Genomic DNA, 16662 nt, shown 5'->3' with positions numbered 1-16662 from the left:
TCATCTTCTAAAGGCTGCATTTCCCTCTGGCACCGGCTCTCTCCCATCTTCATCGCTGTACCGGGGATGGTTTTCATCTCCTGACATCACCAGGTGGATTTCCACTGTCCCAAGTGCAGGAGAAAAAACGTCTCCAAGCAGGAGGGCTGGCTTACCGGGTGGAAATGAGCCAGGCTCTTCAGCCCTGCTTGCATTCGGCTCGCTGCAGAATTACCACCGCTTGTCCTCCTTCTTTCAGTGAGTAACAGGATGGCAGAGGCTGGCAGCACAGCTTCTAGGTGAAAAACAAACAGAAGCAGCACGTCAGGGCTTTAATCACACCCGCACGGCGCGCTCCCCTTTCTCCTCCTTGCCAGGTGCGCCTGTTTTTGTACACAGACGCTCGTGCTCACTCAACAGCATCCCATCCACCTTGATTTTGGGGCTGGATCCCTGCTGGCTCCTGCAGGTGGGCAGCGTGGGGTTTCCTCCTGTGGCCGTGCTGGGGGGAGGCAGGTGCGGGGTCTCCAGCACGCTGCAGCCCAGCCGAGCCGCTTGCCGTGGTGCGGCTGCCTCGGCCTCCTCCTTGCCATCCCTGCCTGCCTCGTTAGCATTGAGCTGTTCAAAGGGATGGAAATCAAATTATATTTAGGTCAGGGATGTATTTTAAGCAAAAATACCTGTTGTATTTCGAGCATCTCGTGCAAAGGCTCTTTGTCGGCTGCTCCCAGGATGGCTGCACACGTACTCGCTGCCCTTAACGTGCTTCTTGATAATATAAAAAAATCTGATTTTCGCTTAGGTATCAATGAGGTTCATTCTCTCTCTCAGCCTCATTAATGACGTTAAATAAGCAGCCACCTTCTGGCAGCTCGTTAGGTATCCCGGAGAGGAAAAAGCCCAGATTTTGCTGGGTAATTCTAGAAGAGGGTGGCCCAGCTGCTGTTGCTCTGCTCTCGGCTCGGAGTGACTTTTTGCAGCACCTCGTGACGCTTCCCTCCTCCAGGGCACCAAGCCCAAGCCCCTGCTGCACAGCGGGACTCAAGGATGGGGCTGACAACCCTAAAACCCTAAAATTTTTACCTTGCAAGCCTCTCCCCGGCCTGTCAGGCTCCCCAGCAGCACACCCTGCTGCGGCAGGCACCTGGCGGGCAGCTCTCTTCAGATGTCTCAGGGAGGAGGTGATGCTGGTTTTCCGCCCTTCCTCCAGGGGATCTTTAATTCCCTCGGCTCCCACAGCGCTGAAGCCACTTGCGTCTGTTTGAAGGAGGCCATGACACGGGAAGGAAGAATTGGATGGACGCAGACTCCCTGATGGGGGAAGCTGCTTTTCGGGAACTTTGGTGGGAAAGATTAAAGCCCCTGCTTCATAGAAGCCTAGGTTGGATATATATGCAGTATTGGAAAGGGAAAGGGAAAGGGAAAGGAAAAGGAAAAGGAAAAGGAAAAGGAAAAGGAAAAGGAAAAGGAAAAGGAAAAAGGACCAAGATTTCTTCACTTAAGCTTATAAACCTACAGCTTGATTTTGCAGACTAAAAACTCCCGGTATGTTACGAGAATGAGTAGTTGCGCTGCATTCAGGGTTAGTTCTCAGATTTTAGCCTTGGGTGCTTGTAAACTGACCTGCTTTTCTCCAGGGTTAGCCTTGAATTCAACCACATTAAATTCTAGACAGAACTGGTAAAGAACTTTTGTTTTTCTGCTTGCTGATCACTGAATCTGGCTTATCAGCTCTGGCTGGCTCAGCATTTAGAAGCTTGATGCTGGATCCCAGAAGTCCGCCTTATGCAATGGCACCACTTTAACCAGGAACAAAGGTCTATGGGACCTCTCTCACTCACATACGCATCCCCCGAGGAAGGTGGAAAGGAATGGATCGTGATCAAAAAGAGCCCACAAAAGCACCGCTCTCATGAAGAATCTTCCCTGAAAGCGCAGAAGGTAACAGGAGGCATTCAAGTCAGCTCTGGTGAGGAGAAGCAATGTGGAGCAGAGATATTATGTGAGATTTCAATCGGTCCTTACCCCAAAGGAGGGCCTCAGCTTGGTTGTTTTCCTGAATTGAGTAAATTGAAATGATAAGCAAACAACATTTCTACCTAGACACACCACAAATTGGACGACAACAAAGGGAACGAGTTTCTATTTATTTATTCCACCTTAAAATGACTTAAAAGCGAATTTAAAATGCTAAAAAAAGAGGGAGATCAAAAGAGGGAGAAACTGAAAATAAAACCACAGAGGAGGCATTACAAGGTTAGCAGAACCTAGAAAGCACAGTTAGTATAAAACAGATTTACAGTCTCAGTGAACAGCAAATTGATGCTGCCCATGTAAACCGAGCAGCACGTAGTACTGCCCCTACCCTCCGACAACACAAACTTCTTTTATCCTTTTGTTTTGTTCTCTTGCCGGATAGGAAAACACTACAATTTTAAAAAAGCAACACTTTCAATTGATAGAGAAAACATTTTACAAATCTGATATTGCTCTGCAGGCACGGGTAAATGTCTTCCTGTGGGAAGAGAGCGTGCCGAAGCAGAATTTAAACTTGCATAATTCCTCTTAAAATGATGCAACCGTGGTGGTGTGACTGCAAACAGAAGCTAGCCATGCCATTTCTCTGCCCGCCACCAACCGTCTGCCACACCGGGGGCTGGACAGAGCGAGGCAGAAGCGCCAGGCAGCACAGGAAAAGGAAGGCATCTCCGGGTCAGTCGGAGCTCTCTGACAGCTCAGATGCGCGCAGGGCTTTTGTTACACTGACAAAGGGTGGCTCTGTGCGCTCAACAAGGCTTTCCCTCTGCGTGTTTCAAGTTACCCCTGACCTTGAGGTGCTGAGAGTGACTAAGAAGAGAAGGGGAGCGAGGAAAGTAACAGGTGGCTGCCCCCGGGGCTGCTCAGCAGTAAGCGCTCCGTGGCCAGAGGGTTAAACCAGTGCCTGTGCGCAGGCAACCCTAAAACCCTAAAATTTTTACCTTGCAAGCATCCTCCCTTCTAAAACTTGTCCTCCCCTACCTGTTTTGGCACATGCAGCCTTCCTGCTCCCCCTCTCTGGTGGGCAAGATGCCTGAGATTAGCAGTTGCAGGCCCCAGTGTCCCTGCGCATAGGGGAGGCAAGATGCATTTTAGCCTTCTGTTTTACAAGGGAGTCTCTGGCTTTAAAAAAATCATTAAAAAACAAAAAAAAAGCCCCGTGAGGAAGCAGTTAATCAAACATATCCTCAAACATGCGTCGCCCCATGGCGATATAAACCTCTTTTTCCTCCGGTGTCATCTGGGCCACCAGCTCGGGGCGCTGGCTCACTTGGCTGTAAGTGTGCGGGCGCCCAGCCACTGTGACCGTGGGGTCCTCTGCCACCACCTCGAACTCTTCATCCTCCTCCTCCTCCTCCAGCCCGTACGCCGTGGTGGCTGTGGCAGCAGGGCGGGGAGGGGATTCCTCTTCTGACTCGCTCGTCTCGCTCTCCGAGTCACTGGCGTTGGCGCCGGAGAGAGGAGCGGAGCCCCCGACGGTGACGGTTGAGGCAGAGGGCGTCTTCTTCTCGTGGATGAGCAGGGCACGCATCACCTCCTCGTTGTCATCCAGAGCCGCCCGGCCCTCCTCACGCTCCTGGAAGGCGTCCAGATCCCGGCCCCCTGCAGAGAGACAGAAGGGAGTGAGAGTTTTCTCGTGAGCGGAGAGGGTTTGTTGTGGCAGGGTGTCTGCAGCTCCCAGACTCAACAGATAAAATTCTTGCTCAAAAAGTGGCATTCTGAAGAAAACTTCTCTTAATCCTACTTTTTGAGAGACCTGCGAGTCCACCCAGCACCGAAAAACCTACGGGCTGTATGAAGAAAAAAGGAAGAAAAGAAATGCAGAGAACCTTATGTACAAAAAAAGGCCTAAAAAGTACAACAGACTCCCCATGGAAAACTTTCCCCCTTGCACTGGAACAGGCTGCATACAAACAGCTGCTGGAGCTGAGGTGGATGGCTTTCTGCCCTCATACATTAACACCACTTGACTTCTTTTCCAATCCCTGGGCTTTCATCGTTTGCGCACCGTATCCAGGCACTGGACATCCAAGCGCTCCCCTCCAGGATCGAAAACGCACCATGTACTTTGTTCAGCTTGAGACAGAGAAATGCTGAGAAATGGGTAAACTAAGAATTGAGTTCTGCATTTAGCACGAAAATCCAGGGGAGTCTTTCCTGTGGTACAGTTAAGGCCTAAAGACCCATCCCTAACTTTATGGGACTTGTGTTTTCCCTGTAAATGAAGCTGTAGTAACAGGTGATGGCTACAACTAGTATCATTAATGAAAAAATCTTGAAAGAAAGGAAGACCAAAAGCATTGTGTTGGCAGCCTGGTGCTCAGCAGCCCGGGGCAGCTCCACAAAGTCCAAACTTTGTGGCTCGAAGTCTGGACTTTATCATCTCCTGCTTGTGAGAACAGATCCTGGCAGATCCATGCAGTGAATGCTTTCTGCCAGCGGTCCCAAGTTTTCTGCCTTCCTGTTTGTATCATACAAGAGTCACAGAAATGTGTTCCAGCACCAATTTCAGGCTATTTCCACCAGCTTCAATCTCCAGCAGTGCTGGAGGTTAAGCAGTGACACCTTTGTGCTCCAAGGAGATAAACTCCCCCTCAACGTCCTTCAGCAGCATCTCAGAAACATTTACGCTGCGTACACCAAAAGTCACCTCAAGGAACCAATTTAGAAGGAGACGTGGACTGAATGTCTAGCTGAAAAGTTGGGTGAGAATTCAGCATGGCTCCTGAGTAGCAACTTCTGCTACAAAATGCAGGAGGAGGTTCCTCTCATCACCTCACTTTGTGTAATCCATTTGGAAAATGTTCTGAGATCCATCCGTTTTGAAGATGCTACATGCAAGCAACGTAATTAGGCGTCTTTTGGCCATTTTTTCACATCTGTTTATTTATATTGTTCCTATAGTACCCCACTCCTCTCTGGGTACTGGGAGAGGAATGATTTCAGGGCTTGTGCTTACACGTGATTCCCTTTTGCCATCTTCCCTCCCTTGGGCACCAACAGTGTCATTCTGTAATCCTCAGGTGACTTGGAAGATTTTATCTATCGATTCCCTAACACACCAATGATAAAGGGTCTCTATTTCCCATTTTTGGTCTCCATGCTTAAATAGCAAACTTAGCAGTGCAGAACGTTTCTTCTGGTCGCTACAAGATCTTGATTATGGTCAACCAACAACCTGACCTCCAACTGAATGAAAATAAAAGCAAAGGCAACTAGAAACAGAGAGGAAGCAGTAAGGACTCACCTGTGGCAGACAGTCCTACTGTGCTTCCAGAAGCTTTCTTTCTGACAGATTTTTCACATGAAACATTTTGAAAAATAATTGGCAAGAAGAATGCTGGGAGCACAAAAACACTGCCGGTAGGTTTCGTAGGCTTCAGAGTCACCAAATGTTAATAAATTCTATTTTCCAGCAGCGTCTTATTTTGGGGTTCAGCTTTCAAGTTGAAAGCCCTCATCGAAAAGCAATAAACTCTCGAGGCAGAAGAACACCTATTACTAAGGGTACAGGAAGAGGTAACGGATAAATAGCATTTTTGGAGGAACATGCAATTCCGTGGGCAGCTCAGCTTCACTGACCTACATTTCCATCCCGGATCTAATAAATGGGCATTTTTTCCATCTACCTACGCACAGGTGCTTTGCACAGCGGGGGGGAGCAGACAAAATCTGGAGTGCTGGGAGCAACAGCTGTAGACGCACGAGGGAACCTGTTTCTCCCAGCACTCCCAGAAGCAGAGCAGCACTTGTGCTCGGCGCGTTTCCTTACCGTCTTTGATTTCATCAGGGTCGTACGCCCCCTGCACCGTGCTCTCCCGGAGCCAAATTGGCCTCTCTCTGGCTGGCTTCCCGTCGCTGGCAGACCGGTTAATGTCCTCCTGGTCCTCCATGCTGATGACAACGTTCTGGGTATACAAGTCCTCGTAGGATGGGCCTTTCGTAGTCCACGCTTCCCGATGGTGTCCGCCTGTAACGCCAGCTGTCCCCGAACCCGTACCAGCTGCACGTTCTTTGCTAGGTAAAAGAGAGAGAAAAGCAGCACTCAGAACAAGCCCTTTCTTGGCCAGCTTTGTAACACACCAGATTATCTGCCTGGATCTGCAGCAAGAACTGCCATTTTCATGGTGCTACCAGGAATTTCTAATTTTTTGTATTGAGAAGGAAGATCACAGAATCACAGAATTTCTAGGTTGGAAGAGACCTCAAGATCATCGAGTCCAACCTCTGACCTAACACTAACAGTCCCCACTAAACCATATCCCTAAGCTCTACATCTAAACATCTTTTGAAGACTTCCAGGGATGGTGACTCCACCACCTCCCTGGGCAGCCCGTTCCAGTGCCTAACAACCCTTTCAGTAAAGAAATTCTTCCTAACATCTAACCTAAAACTCCCCTGGCGTAACTTCAGCCCATTCCCCCTCGTCCTGTCACCAGGCACATGGGAGAACAGGCCAACCCCCACCTCGCTACAGCCTCCTTTAATGTACTTATACAGAGCAATAAGGTCACCCCTGAGCCTCCTCTTCTCCAGGCTGAACAAGCCCAGCTCCTTCAGCCGCTCCTCATAGGACTTGCTCTCCAGGCCCCTCACCAGCTTCGTCGCCTTTCTTTGGACCCGCTCAAGCACCTCGATGTCCTTCTTGTAGCGAGGGGCCCAAAACTGAACACAGTACTCGAGGTGCGGCCTCACCAGAGCCAAGTACAGGGGGACGATCACCTCCCTAGCCCTGCTGGTCACACTGTTTCTGATACAAGCCAGGATGCCGTTGGCCTTCTTGGCCACCTGAGCACACTGCTGGCTCATATTCAGCCGACTGTCCACCATCACTCCCAGGTCCTTCTCTGCCTGGCAGCTCTCCAAAAGATCTTCATCCCGGGGAAATCAGTGAAGGATCCCAGCAGTGTCCCTGTCCTGCTGCCAGCTGCTACCAGCTGAGCTGACAGGAGCTGTGAGCACACAGGGTTCACTTGCTGCTATCTGCCCAACAACCTTCCCTCCAACGGAGAAGCTGAAAACAAGGTTGCAGTTGGAGGCCTGAGCAACATGCAGTTTTTTAATTCAGCATGGATTTAACCGCTGCTTGATGAGCTCAGCGTGCCTGGTTTTTAAGTGTAAACTATGAGGGGGAAATACGGGGGTAGGTGATCGTCCTTCTTCCCCGTATGCAAAGTATTGGTTTGTTCAGCCTCTGCTTGGTTCAGGGCTACTCACGACCTCCTATTAAGTGTGTCTGTTGGGATCTCTTCATAAAATACCTCACAATATTTGCGTTAGCACGCGTCCACACACTAGCTGGTTCTCTCCCCCAGCCAGCCCCACCAGGAAAGCTTCACAGCAGCCTTGATTTTCTGGGCTGAAGGAGAAGACCCGTGCCCATGTGTTGCTTACATAAGCCAAGGAACCACACCGAGACCTTCTTCCCAGTGCCTGATTTCAAGTGTTGGTACCTTTCAGTTTTCCAAGACAGGCATGTGTTCTGTGAAAAGCACCGCTCTGCTTCCCACACAATAGAAATCTGTAACCAGCGTTTCCCTGACAATTTTATGTAATCCACTTCCCTCACAAGACACACAATGCAACTCTCCCCCAGCCTCTGCCTCTCCATGACTGCAGCGTGACAGCTGAATGCTCGGCAGTGCCAGGAGCTGCCTAATAATACTTCTGCACAGAGGTCCCCGTAAGTGTGTTTGAAATGGACTTCTTTCCTACGCACCACCATTTAGTAGCAAAACACTTCTTCCCTCACGTCAGGAGGGATTCAGAGATGAAGGTAACAGCTGTAAGAGACACCTACAATGTGAATTACTTCAAACCATCTCCGGCAACGTGTCACGTTTGCATGGAATAATCTAGACAGCTTCTATCTACTCTCTGACCCCAGCAAGCTTTGTAAGCGTGTCTCAACTCACTGCGCTGTTTGGGCAACTGCATCTTCACCGTACTGCTGGGAGTGGACGACCTCGAGGCTGAGTGACCAGTGGGATATCCCTCACTGCAAGAGGAGACCTTGCTATTCAGCACACCTGATCCAAAGGGTGAGGTTGAGCACCCTAAATCAGGCACCAGCAAAAGGCCAGGCGTGCGAGCTGCCATACAGGTAGCACAGAACAGGTGGAGGGAGTGCACTCTGCCAGTAATTTCTCTCTCTTTGATCTAAGATGTATTTTTCCCCTAGTTCTAGGCCACCCTGCTCAGACAGTGGCAGCTGAGGGCCCCAGATCTGGCTACATTTGCTCTGTTCTTTTACCCTGATGGAAATCGCTCACTAAGTGGTTAAGCTGCCTTCAAAGGTGACATAAATAATCCTTGACATAGCTGAGGTATGGCCCGCAGAAACCACACTGTGCAATGGGAAAACAACCTGAAATCTTCATCTCAATCCTGTCCAGGCTATTAATAAAAGGTCTTGTAAAATGGGGATAACTCCTTTTGTGCTGTGTCTGAACTAAAGCACTTTTTCGTTCAGCTGCTCTTAAGAGCTTCAGCTTCATAGGGAACAACCCATGGTCCTTGATAGCATGACCACAGAAATGAATTCTGCAGAGATTTATGTTCTATAACATCATGTTATCCTGACATAAGAAAATGGAGGAGGTATTCAAATTCATCTGTTTTAGGATACCACGGAGAATGGCTCGGGTAAAGCGCGTGCATTTTGAAACCTGTGGTGCTACCTAATGCTCTGCCAAGGTTATGGGAAGTAACTGCCTCCTAGAAAAGTGTAAATGAAGATGTGACCAGCCACGTTGGCAGGTGAGTGACAGCTACACGTTGTCAGTGAGGCTGGTTAGAGCTACCACTCTCCTGGAAACACGAGTTGCTTGTGCCTCTGAAAAAAAAAAAAGAAGACGCAGGCACTTTGTGACCTTTTCTGTCTGTTTCAGGAGCATCGAATGCCAGTTTCGGCAATGATTTCAGAAACTCGAGGCTCCATAAAGTGGAGAGAGAATAAATAACCCAGGGTTTGGCACTTTTTAAAAAAAAAAAATCTCACAGCAGCACTTTCATGCAATTAGCTGCTTTGAATTAATAAGCGTTAATAAATAATTAAATCATTGTATGTGCTGAAGCAAGTTGTGCTCAAGTAAGGATTTAAAAATGCCTATTTATTTTGTCATTCCCTGCTCAGAGTAATTAATCATTTACAATGTTTTTTAAGTATTTAAGAGTCAAGCAAGTGGGTGCTGCTATTTAATCGTGGGACTGCACCAGGCTTCTGCTGTGCTCCTTTCCTGTGCGCTGAGATAAGGTAGCCATGGGAAGGCTGAGAAATGACCCTCTTTTTGGTGGGGTTATCCCGGTTCTACTACACGAACTACAGAAGTGAGTTTTTAAAGCAAAATTTCGTGATTCAGCTTGGGAATAAAGGCTTCAAAGCCTCCCCATATCAACAAAGACATGTTGAATGACCTTGGAAAAATCTCTTCCCCTCCCTACATGGCTTCTGTTTTTCTCTCAGAATGATGAGCAAAATCAGCTATATTCTTGGCTAGAAAGAGACAAGTAATTTTTTATTATATTAATTAGAAACTGTCCAGCATTAATATATGATGAACATTCTCTCTCAAGGTTAGCCTGAATGTAAAAAAAAAAAAAAGTATCCTGCTCGCTCTCCCATTAACAAAAGCCAAGCACCCCGAGGAACTGTGGGAATGCTTCTCTCCCCCTCCTCAAGGTACAGATTTTTTTCTTGTGTGTTTAATTATTTTTTTTAAAACAGAGAGAAGTGCATCACATTTCACCATAGCTGACAAAACTGACAGCTCCCCACATCTTTCTGCATTATTTAAACATCATCTGTTTTTGTACAGCTAGGAATGTTCTGAAGGAAAGTGTCATTTCCCATGGGCAGGAACATTTTAAACATTTTCTGACTATAACGTGGTCTCCCCCAAAAACGAGTTGTGTAACAAGTAGGAGAAAATCAGAAAAAGAAGTTTTGTTACATATGGATTTGAAACATGAAATGTAGAATGCATTTTGCTTACTTTCAAAAGCTGGGTGGAAACAAAAGGAATAAACAAAAGGGCTTGAGAGAAAGATGAGAGTGAGGCACCCTTGGTGCAGAACAAGTAAGACCCGAATACAGCCAGGGGTTGCAGAAGATTTGGGAAAACCTCACGGAGCAGAGGAACGTGCTGTGAGGAAGCACTGCAGTGAGAGAAAGCAGGGCCCATTCCCACCTCTGCTTCAAGGCAGGGATCTCTGTGGGTTCTGGTTCGAGGATTTCATAGGCTAAGTTAACATCTTCTGTCTCACGAAGCAGCGCGTAGATGGGCTCGATCTGCTCGTTAAATCTTGCCACGAGTGTCCTTGCATCCTTTTTGGGCATTGCCGACTCATCTTCTTCCACTTCAGTCTCACAGAAAGTACAGCGGAAAGTTCCTGAAATGAAAAAAAGTTGCAAAGCGTCAGAAGAAAAGCAACAAGGCCAGCTCTTTACGCAGCGTTTTAAACAAGGGCGCTTCACTGTTTTCTTTGCTCGATGCTAAATAGCTTTTCTCACTCTGACAACCCCTTCCCACACGCAGTGCACCTGGTTATTAAGCAGCCAAGAAAGCAACAAGCACTTTGATGTCACCCGGTGATACCCAGCTCGGGGAGCAGCTCCTTGCTCTGAGAAGCCCAGATGTGTTGCAGTACCACGATTGAGACATCTCCTAATCTCACGCCCTTTCTTGCTAGACGTTTTAAATGAGCTAGAAAAGCAGGTCAAACAGAGGCAACCAAAACGGTTGCATGGCAATACAGTTACAAAAAAAAAACCCTACTGAACTCACAGCAGGCCTTTCGGTTTCATTGCTCCATCTGCGAGCAGGAACCTTGGGGAAGCGCTCGCAGCAGGCCCTCACCATATGGTCTGCAGCGAGGGGAGCAGCACAGTGCACTGCCCTGTCCTCACACACGCCGGGCACAGCTACGTGGCTACAAATGCTGCGCTCCCACCTCGGGATTTCTCTTGGCCCTGTGTCATTTCTTTTTTACGTATCCTTCCCGTGGCACCGACACACACCTGGTATCATCTCTCGGCACCCTAATGAAGAAAGGGAAAGGTGTCTTTTTTCTTACAGGGAGCCTGAGGACAGGTTGTGTCAGGGAATCGGCATGTTTCTGTCTAACCATCAGTGTCGGGAGCCGGCTGTATCACTGACACCAGGTACAAACACAGCTGGAAGAATGGGGTTGGCCCAGGACATGAGGTAACGGGACAGGCTTGCAAGCCAGGGCTGCTGGTGTCTCGTCCTGCTGCCTGCACAGATTTGCTAGTCTTGTCGCTTTGTTTTTCAGTGTATCTCCTTCTCTGCCTGTAACAGAGCGATAAAAACAGACCTAGCTTCTTCGCTGGTGGCTGTGAGGGCTAGACAATGCTTCCACAGTTCTTGGAAAATGCATAAAGGCACTGTTTATGACAGGAGGCAGAATCTGTTGCCTCTCACCACAGTCTGTAGAAATGCAATTTTCTACCTTGGCACCATCTGAAATAGCTTTTGCTCATCGTTACTTGCAAATTAATCCGAGCGTGTTGTCTCTGTGGAGCGTAACACGTACAAACTTCCTGCAAAGAAGTCACTTTACGAAGTTTGTCACATCTCTGCAACAGCCAGAGCACCCAACAACAGTACCACGTGCCATGAAGGGTAAGTAAATACGGCGCTCTCCTCTCCCATCCAAGCACAAAACTCTGTGCTTACTTCTTCATCCTGCAAAAACTGCCGCTATCGATTCAAGAACGGGACAATTATATAAGCTGTCAGCCCGGCAAGAACTGAAGCCAAAGTTTGGTCTCCTTATCCTGCATCTGAAGCTATCAGCACGACAAATTGGCACAAGTTGAATCAATTGAAAATAATTAGCACATCTCGGTTCCCATAATGGACTAAGGGAACAAACCCAGGTTAACAGAGAAACCTCTCCTCTTTTTACAACCCCACCTCACCACACACCCCGAAGTCCTGCTGTAGGTTCCTGAGACAGCTCCTGCTTTTCTCATGTCCCTTTGTGAACACTAAGTATTTGCTAAAGACTAAAAGCAGGGGGAGAATGGTTCTGGTTCACAGGACCAGGAAATCAGACAATAAATACAGCTCTAATGGAACGGAACTCCTGGAGCTCTCGTGGATCTGCTGCAACTTCCCCCCCTCAGGGTTCTTCACAAGCAAAAAATAAAGTTAAGAGATGGATTATGTAAAGAATCGGGGAATGAGTGAAATGACAGGCTTCCTCCATTAATATGCTGATTTTTTGGAGGTGATGCAGCATTTCATAAGAGGCATATGTGATCAGAGAACCGAGGAGTTGGCTTGCCATGGCAGATGGCATTTACGTGTTGCGAACCTCTTCTGCTAGACATTAAGAGGTCGCAAAATGTCACCAGAGCTTTTATGTCACATCAGCAGTGACACATTTTCCTCACAAATGCTTACTGCATGTGACAGACGTGAAGCGGAGCCCATGCAAAGGCTGAGAATGGCCGTGTGCCCACTCCTGGGATGTATTTCTTCCCTCCGCCTGGACACAACTGCTGGTTTGCCACGCAAATACGCTGCCCGAGCCAGGGCAAGCAGGCAACCCGGAGCTTCCCTGCACCTTGGACATATCAACACGGAGCACGTGCATCCCCTTCTGTCCACACACACCTCGCTGTTCCACGCTCAGGCATCCAGCATGTTAAAAACCAGCCTTTTGAGAGAGATCTCCTCATCTGCTCCCTCAAGGATTGAAACGCCGGTACTGTGGCTCCCCAAGGCGTGCTACGATTCACGCAGCTCAAGCTCGGAAGCACAGGGCCAGGATATCTGCAGCTAATTCCTTATGACTCGATTTCACTCGAGAGAAGGAAAAGGTCAACCGCCCACACGCCTTACACGCGGTGTGTCCAAACGTGCGTGCTGCATCTGCTCGAATTCGGCTGTGTGCACCAGCTTAACGCTGCCAGAGGAGCTTGTCCAAGAGAGGAGACATCAGAATTAAAACCGGTCCCACCGTGTTAGTTTGGCTCCTCACCTATGCACACATTTAACTGGAACTGAATGTTAAAGACACAAAGAAGGTCTTCTGCTGGATCACAGAATGGTTTGGGCTGGAAGGGACCTTGAAGCCCACCCAGTTCCACCCCCCTGCCACGGCAGGGACAACTCCCATCAGCCCAGGTTGCCCAAAGCCCCATCCGTGTTGTCCTGCAAACTGTACCTCACCCCAGCCAGCTTGCATCTTGTTAACCCTTCAGGTATATTGACAAGCTGCCCTCCAGCTCATCCCCTCCACCTTCACTTTGCAAATAAGCCACCCATTCTTTTTCCCCTTTTTAAAATGGTCACCCATTCGTTTGATCACTTTATCAGGCTCACTACACACTTCCTGCAGTTTGCTCTCACCTTTCTGCTACTCAGGAAAAGCTGCAGCGCACACAACTCTCCAGATGAGACCTCCCAGAAGCCCAGTGGCATTAGTGCTTCTGGGATAACTGCTGAGACCTCTTAAGATCATGAAAGTGCTGCCTCAATTATCACAAGATCTCGCAAAGCTTCCAGACCTTTCCTCCTCTGCGCTTCCCAGTGGATGAGCTCCATGTTCACAGGAGAGGTTTGCAGGAGATGCTGGGTACACGACACTGTACTTCACACTGAAACCTTCCAGCTCATTTTTATTACTCCAGCCTTCAGCCTCATCCAGATCTTTATTCTCCACTGCAACCACAAAACATTAAGGTAATTTATTTTCAAAATCTCCTACAAGCTTCTTTTAGAAGAAGCATTATTACCATTACATGGGGGGTGAGCTAAGGCACAGATGGCAAAATTTCAGCAGCATCTGCAGATTTGAGCGGCACTTGGTTTGTAATGCCTGAGAAATGCTTCTCGGGAACTTCTGTTCCTGCAATAAGCACGCAGGGCTTTTACCCATTATCTTCCAGGCTCCAGAATCGGGCATCTCAAATGAGTTAGGAGAAACTGTTAATGACAGCCTTAGAGAAATTTACCTAGAAATGACCAGTCCAAGACCAGACAGAAGCACAGCTGACCTGAAGGGTCATCAGATCACGCTGCTGTGGCTACTGGAGCCATCTTCTTCCAGTAAATGGCTGATTTTTACACGTTTTTAGTTCTTCTGCAGCAAACCAGAGAAAAAACATTATATGCACACAGCTCATCGTTCTCACTGAGCAAAGCACAATTGCTTTGGAAAAAAAAATCCGTGGTAGGGAAAATGTTTTAGGATGCGCAAGCAGCATTCATTTCCGCACTTCCTATCCCCGAGTGCTTCATGTGACGTTGGAAAGGGATGACTGAAGATCTCGAGGAAAGGTCAGAGCTTGCTAGGTTCCTACCAGCAGGGAACCAGACACAGGCCCATCTCCAGGTGATGCTGTGCATGGTTATCAGCAGGTGTGGAGCCCTCTGCTCCTCACAGCCCCCTGCCACCTGACTGAACGGAGCAGCAAAGAAGATGACAAGCTGCTAGCGCGGTGTGGGTCGGCTGCAGGGGGAAGCAGGGTGTCTGGGCAACCTGCCCCTGCTTGCTCAGCCTGGACTCCAGAGCCTCTCACTTCTCAGACCTCCCTGTCCAATTTTCTTTCCCTGGGTGGCTTTTTCCAGTACCAGCCGCTTCCCACTCCCATAGGAAGGGAAGGGAAGGGAAGGGAAGGGAAGGGAAGGGAAGGGAAGGGAAGGGAAGGGAAGGGAAGGGAAGGGAAGGGAAGGGAAGGGAAGGGAAGGGAAGGGAAGGGAAGGGAAGGGAAGGGAAGGGAAGGGAAGGGAAGGGAAGGGAAGGGAAGGGAAGGGAAGGGAAGGGAAGGGAAGGGAAGGGAAGGGAAGGGAAGGGATCAGTACAACTCCTATCCCCTCCCTCCACAACCAATCCATGCTCATGTAATGGGAGTCCTTAGCACCCTAAGTAATAGGCAGTGCTGTCAGTACAAATTATAATTAAGTTCCTTTCATTTCGCATTGATTTTCAGGATTTAGAGGGCTACTTAGGACAGCACCTAAAGGCACTTCCCTCCCGAATCGTTACAGCCAGAAATAGTAGGCTGAGTGGCTACAGCAGGCCTGGATTGTTATTTGCCACAACAACCTCCATGTTCGGATGTAAGGACATTCACCTCTGAGGGATTAAACTGAAGCAAAGAGAGTTCTAAGGACTTTAATGAACCAGGCTAGTAGCAGAGCTGATTGTTAAAACAGTTGTTGGTTAACTGCATTAATGCTGATGCAGATTAGGCTTCAGCAGCTGTTCATCTTCAGCGACTCCTGGAGTTGACGGGACTGCTCAGCCTTCATTAAAGCATCCTCAGCATCTCAGTGAGAAACCAATTCCTCGTGTCTGAGAGGGAAACACCTTCCTGCCCCAAGGAAAGATGAGTCTCCCCTCAATTTTACCTCCTAGCCATCCCTGGCCCCATCTCTCTTTTCTCCCCACGGTGGAGCCCTGTAGCCCCAAGTACATTTATATTCATATTTGACTTCCAAAACCCAGTTGCTTTAGGCAAAGGACAGAAAAAAACAGCAAATAAATGTTTCCCAAACAACACAGCAATACTGTTCTCTCTGCGAGTATTTCAACGTTTCCATAAATGCATTAAAAAGCCAATTACAGAGCACAGTGTGTTACATAAAACGCAACGCCACATCTCATCTTCCTAAGACGGGTTTCATGGTCCGCTGGATCTCCAGCTCTCGAGGACACGCCACAGCCCAAGGCTGACTGCAGTGCTCCAGCTTGAAATGTGACACAGGAAGCGTTCATTTTTCTGTCAGCCCTGTCTGGACACCCCACGACATCCATGCTACTGTTCAAGCTTCTTCTGGTACAAGCAGTGGACCATGTGTAGGAAAAGGTGCCGTTTAGGGAAGATTTGGTAACCTGAATTCCAGAACGAAAACATTCAGTGTTGCCACTGAAACTGGAAACGCAGCAGGCTTTACCCTAGCAGTCTGAAGAAGCTTGCTTTAACATTTGGCTGCAGAGAAGACGAGGCAGACTGCAGCTGAGCAGATGCAGTGATGCTGGTCAGATGCAGTGACAGGCTGGGGACGGCTGAAAGCAGAGAAGTGGAAATTCTGGGAGACCCCTCAGGAAGGCACTACAGCCACAGCCACAAGCCGGATGAGGCTGGTGATAAATGCAGCAGCCTGTCCCCCACCGCTGACAACTCTCCTGGTAGCAGGCTAGGGGAGCACAGCATCTCCTCCTCTCTCTCTCCCTCTTCTGGAGAGGTACCACCAGGTACAGACATCCTGGGTTGTGGGCAGACATCTGAATTCCTAAGACAGTTCACAAATGGAAATCAAGAACCAAAAATGAAGTGAAAGAAGTTCCTTTTAACACTAAACACGCCAAATCTAGACCCGTTTTCTCCTAGGTATGTACATACTCTAGCACAAAACCACTGATTTAAGAGCTATGAGATCAATACTTCCCAGCAGCAGGCCTTAAAATTTTAAGACAGGTTTGTGTGAAACTGGGGAAGAGCAAGGATTGTTCCCCTGCCACCAACTTGTTTTTACTGACCTGTTCACCATGGTACAGGGCTCCATGGTGGAGGCAGGAGTACGAAATCCTGCTCCTCAGGACAGCACTCTCTGTCTAACCCACACGCACAACAGGTTTGGGAAGCAGCCTTAAATGCTTCTCCCGTAC

The 16662-nt window shown here is 48.5% G+C and overlaps 1 protein-coding gene across 1 annotated transcript in view; it reads right to left on the bottom strand.

Moving 5' to 3' along the window:
• Positions 1-2113: 2113 nt before the first annotated feature.
• Positions 2114-16662, bottom strand: part of GTF2E1 (general transcription factor IIE subunit 1) — a 47370-nt gene continuing 32821 nt past the window's right edge. The window contains exons 3-5 of the mRNA XM_068698337.1: positions 10206-10407; positions 5789-6033; positions 2114-3618 (exon numbers count right to left, since the gene is read on the bottom strand). Of these exons, the coding sequence (XP_068554438.1) occupies positions 3188-3618; positions 5789-6033; positions 10206-10407 (878 nt within the window). The 3' untranslated portion in view covers positions 2114-3187. The remainder of the gene's footprint in view (positions 3619-5788; positions 6034-10205; positions 10408-16662) is intronic.

This window comes from Anas acuta, chromosome 1, assembly GCF_963932015.1.
Source record: "Anas acuta chromosome 1, bAnaAcu1.1, whole genome shotgun sequence".
Taxonomy (NCBI): domain Eukaryota; kingdom Metazoa; phylum Chordata; class Aves; order Anseriformes; family Anatidae; genus Anas; species Anas acuta.
Note: the sequence above shows the minus strand (reverse complement) of the source record. Positions and strands in the feature narration are given on the sequence as shown.